The sequence below is a fragment of the Benincasa hispida genome, chromosome 9, assembly GCF_027475165.1.
Source record: "Benincasa hispida cultivar pf3 chromosome 9, pf3_genome.v1.1, whole genome shotgun sequence".
NCBI lineage: Eukaryota > Viridiplantae > Streptophyta > Magnoliopsida > Cucurbitales > Cucurbitaceae > Benincasa > Benincasa hispida.
In genome coordinates, this window is record NC_143486.1 from 23,875,496 (window position 1) to 23,879,660 (window position 4,165).

The following is a 4,165-nucleotide window of genomic DNA, read 5'->3' on the forward strand; positions in this document are numbered from 1 at the left end:
ACATTTTCACTCTAATTTTAATTGTATAAATTAATAAAAACATATATCAAATTTCGAACATAAAATTCTAGATCTGCTACCAATTCAACGTAGTTAAGTTCTCACTGCCATCCCCGTCATTTCTCACTTGATATGAAAATAAACAGATAACCCATAGAGAAAGGAATCAAAACAAGACATTTTTTTTTTCAATTTATTAATTGTCTCCTTCTTTGCCCTTTCTAAGAAATACCCCAAATTTTGTTGTTTTTAAAATATTCCATCCCAAATTTCTTGCTAGGATTATTTGATAGATCGACTTATCGACCAATAAAAAATCGGGTGAAAATATTATTTGATTTAGATTTTCAAAATGAGGTCTTATAGCCCTTTTAAAATACTTTTAGTATTTAAATTGCTTTAATTTCTCCCAAAGCCTTTGTTCTATTTATTCCTCTAAATATTCTTAGTCTAATATTTTATTTCTTTAGATTAGTAACAATAATGAATAAAGTTGTTGGTAATACAACAAAAACAATATAGAAGATAAGAGGAAGAAAGTGAACAAGAATTAGAGCAACAGTTGGAAAGCGTGTCAAAACTAGAATAAGAAGGAGAAAGTGATGGAAAGAGTGAGCTAGAACTATAACACGAACGACAAAATAAAATAATCCCGTGCAAGATAGATTATCGAGGTAAGTAAAATGTTAGGAAGCTTTGTTTTAAAACCCATAAAATTTCATATTTTCAAAAAAAAAAAAAAAAAAAAATGGTAATATAATCATACAAAAATGGCAATAACTATTTACAAATTGCAAGAAAAACCAAAAGAATTGAGAATGAAATATCAGATTTTCTTCATCTCAATTTTCTCATTTCCCACAGCACAGAGATGAAATCTCTCCACCACACACATTCAAATCCCTTCTCAAACCTTTCAACAAATTCGGTTTCGCTCCACTCTCAACCAGTAGCCGAGCCACCTCCTCCTGTCCGGCCTCGACGGCGCACCGCAGCGGCGTGTACCCGGCGTTGTCGACGGCGTCGGTCTCTGCTCCGTGCTCCAGCAGCGCCTTGACGCATTCAATTCTGCCTTTGAACGCTGCCCTGTGCAGAGCCGTCCACCCGTTCTGGTCTTTTCCATTCACATTCGCTCCCGCCGCTACGCAACTTCTCAGACCTCGAACGTCGCCGGCTCTAGCCGTTCTGTGCAATGCATCGTCTAATCTCAACGAATCGAATAGATCTGTGTGTCCGTTCTCCGACGCGAGTGCGAACGCCGTTCTTCCGTCGGAGTTCACCGCGTATTTCACATTCGACCAGTTTAGAAGATACTCCACGGCTTCGAGATGTCCTTCCGCCGCCGCGAAATGTAGCGGAGTCCATTTCTTCCGATCCACCGCCTCGGGATCTCCGCCGATCGTAGTGAGGTAACGCATTGCCTCGACGTGACCGTTAGCCGCCGCCACGTGGATTGGAGTACGGCCGTCGGAATCGACGGAATTAACTGGTATCTTAGGAAAATTTTCGTGGAGTAGATCTATCAAATCGACACGGTTCATCGTTGCCGCTATGTGTAGGACCAAATCGACAGAGAAATCAATTTCGCAATGCGAATCAATCAATCGCTTGACAATATCGATGTTCCCAATCCTAACAGCGATCGACAACATTGACCGTTTGAGAGAATCCTTCACATTGACGTCTACTCCAGCGTCGATTAAAGCCGAAACTAACCCTAATTTCCCGGACGAAATAGCCGGTTCCATCAACGCCGTCAACTGAGACTTGGTACAACCAGAAATAGCTTTGTTAAGAAGAAATCTCAAATCAGGAATTCGTTTATGGTTCGAAATTAGGAATTCAACTACATCGAAACCGACAAAAGAGATCAACAACGAAGCATCCTTGAAAACGTGGCGGCCAGGGCTGAAGAACAGTCGGCGTAGGTCGTCGGTGTGAGCTTTTCCGATCGGAAGCATGGCGGATCGAACGGAGATTTTGTCCGGCGGAGTACTGAGAGGAGGTTTCTCCGATGACTTGCAAGAAATGGTGTAGGAAGAAGAAGAAAGCGGTGGAATTACAGAGAAATCTTGCGAAAACGAGAAAACAGAAGGATTTGATGTAGATAAACAAACTGCAACAGACATGGTGTGCATCAAATTGGTGAGACAGAAAGTTGCACTACAATTCTCTGCTTTCACGAATGAAAATTCTATTTCCTTCACATCAGGCTTCACCAATCTGTCCATTGTTCTTTCTTTTTTCTTAGGAAAATTTCAGAGAAATCAGAGGCCAATTTCTTCAACCTTCTCTGCTGCCGACCCCAAATAAAGAAGAAGAAGGAAATCAATGGAGAAAGGCAAAGGTATGAACAGAAACAAATCTCTCTTTCTTTGAATTTCTTGTTGTGTTGTTTTTTTTTTTTTTGGTTTTCCACTTGATCTTTTACTGTTCAACTCTAATCATAGAGAAGATTGATTCTTATGGTCTAATCCATGGTTGGGATTAATAATTAGGAGTATCAATTTGATTAAATTATGGCAAGTTTGGTGGTTTAGGTCTAATTTGATAGAGACGGGGATTTATTTAATTATTTATTTCTAGTTTAATGATATACTTCAGAGATTTGAATTTCTTATCTCTTATTTGAGTATACAATTAAGCTAAATTCCTTCTTTCCCCCATTTTGTGAAATATTAAGGTCTAGTAGAGAATTTGAAAATAATATATTCAATAAAAAAAAAAAGTTATTTTTTATGTTGTTAAATCTTAGCAGATTCAGAAATTGAATTTTAATTTAAACAACGTTTAAGATGTATTTGATAACATACATTTACAAATCATAAAATTAATAGTTGTTATCCATCAAATTTAGTTGACGATAAACTATTATTAATTTATAGTATGATTTATGCTAAAAAATTGTATAATTATTACTATGTAACACAATCTAATTTATAATACATTACATAGTACATATTATATATTTTTTTTAAATGAAGTAATTTTATAACATGATATATTATATTTTTAAATATTTTTATCTTTATCTAATATAATTTTACATTTTAAAATTAAAATTAAAAAATTAGATACAATGAAAATATAAAAATATTGTTTTAAAGATTTTTCACTGTTTGGATAACCGAATTCGAAAACAGTTTTTCATATTCTCTACCAAACAAATCCTTACTTTTCGATTGAAACAGTGGGGTTTTACTTTCAATGGTCGAATTTTTAATTCATGTACAAATCTTAAATTCAATATACATTCTATTGATTTTTAATTTAATTCATATACTTTCAATAAACATCTCAAATTTAGTCCTTTAAAATTATTTTTTTATCCTAATTGGTCAAGTAATAAAAATAATAAAATTCATGCTAAAAAAAAAAAAAGGAAGCAACAATGTGAATTTCACAATTTAAGAAAACGGAATGTCAATACTAAGAGAATTGTTAATAGTATACTAAGAAGACGACGACGGGTCTTATTGCGTGTTGATTGGAAAATTAGCAAAGATCCTTTCAAATTAGAAATTAAATATTTTATATAAAGCCTTCATTTCAAATTTTCTCTCTTTTAAATAATTATTACAGTGTACATCAAGTTGACTTCTTTAATACTAATTTCTGCTCATTAAAAAAAAAAAAGGCAAAAAAAAATTAATAATTATAGTGTCGTCATACAACCGCAGTTAGAATTGGAAACGGTTTAAATAACTTTAAAAACTACCCCATCAACAATTAAATTAATCAAAACTTTTAGAAAATACTTTTTTTATATAATTAATTTTGACTTAGTTTTTTCATTCAGATTTCTACTTTCAATTTTAATCGTACAAATACGATATGGGTCAGGTTAATTCAAACACTGCCCGAATCAGGTTTGGGTATAGATAAAGTGATCAAAGTGACTTAATTTTTCACAACCTTAACTTGTACCGTTTGTAATTTTAAATTTTGTTCATTTTAATTCTTTTTCCCTTCAAAATATCCATTTTGATCCATGTACTCTTAAAAAGTGACTATTTTGTTTACCGTTCTCTTGTTTTTGTTTTTTCTTTAATTGTTATTGTATTATTTGTACATTATATGCTAACTTTTGTTTCCCTTTAAAAAAACCTTATGGTTTAAAAAGGCAATCAAATAAACAACTAATCTAAATCACAACAATATGTTA

At 33.2% G+C, this 4,165-nt stretch overlaps 1 protein-coding gene across 1 annotated transcript; it reads right to left on the minus strand.

The window, feature by feature from the left end:
• Window positions 1–695: 695 nt before the first annotated feature.
• Window positions 696–4,165, minus strand: LOC120084619 (protein VAPYRIN-LIKE-like). The gene has a single exon (XM_039040426.2). It carries the CDS (start codon window positions 2,229–2,231, stop codon window positions 852–854), a length of 1,380 nt encoding a protein of 459 aa, XP_038896354.2. The 5' UTR covers window positions 2,232–4,165; the 3' UTR covers window positions 696–851.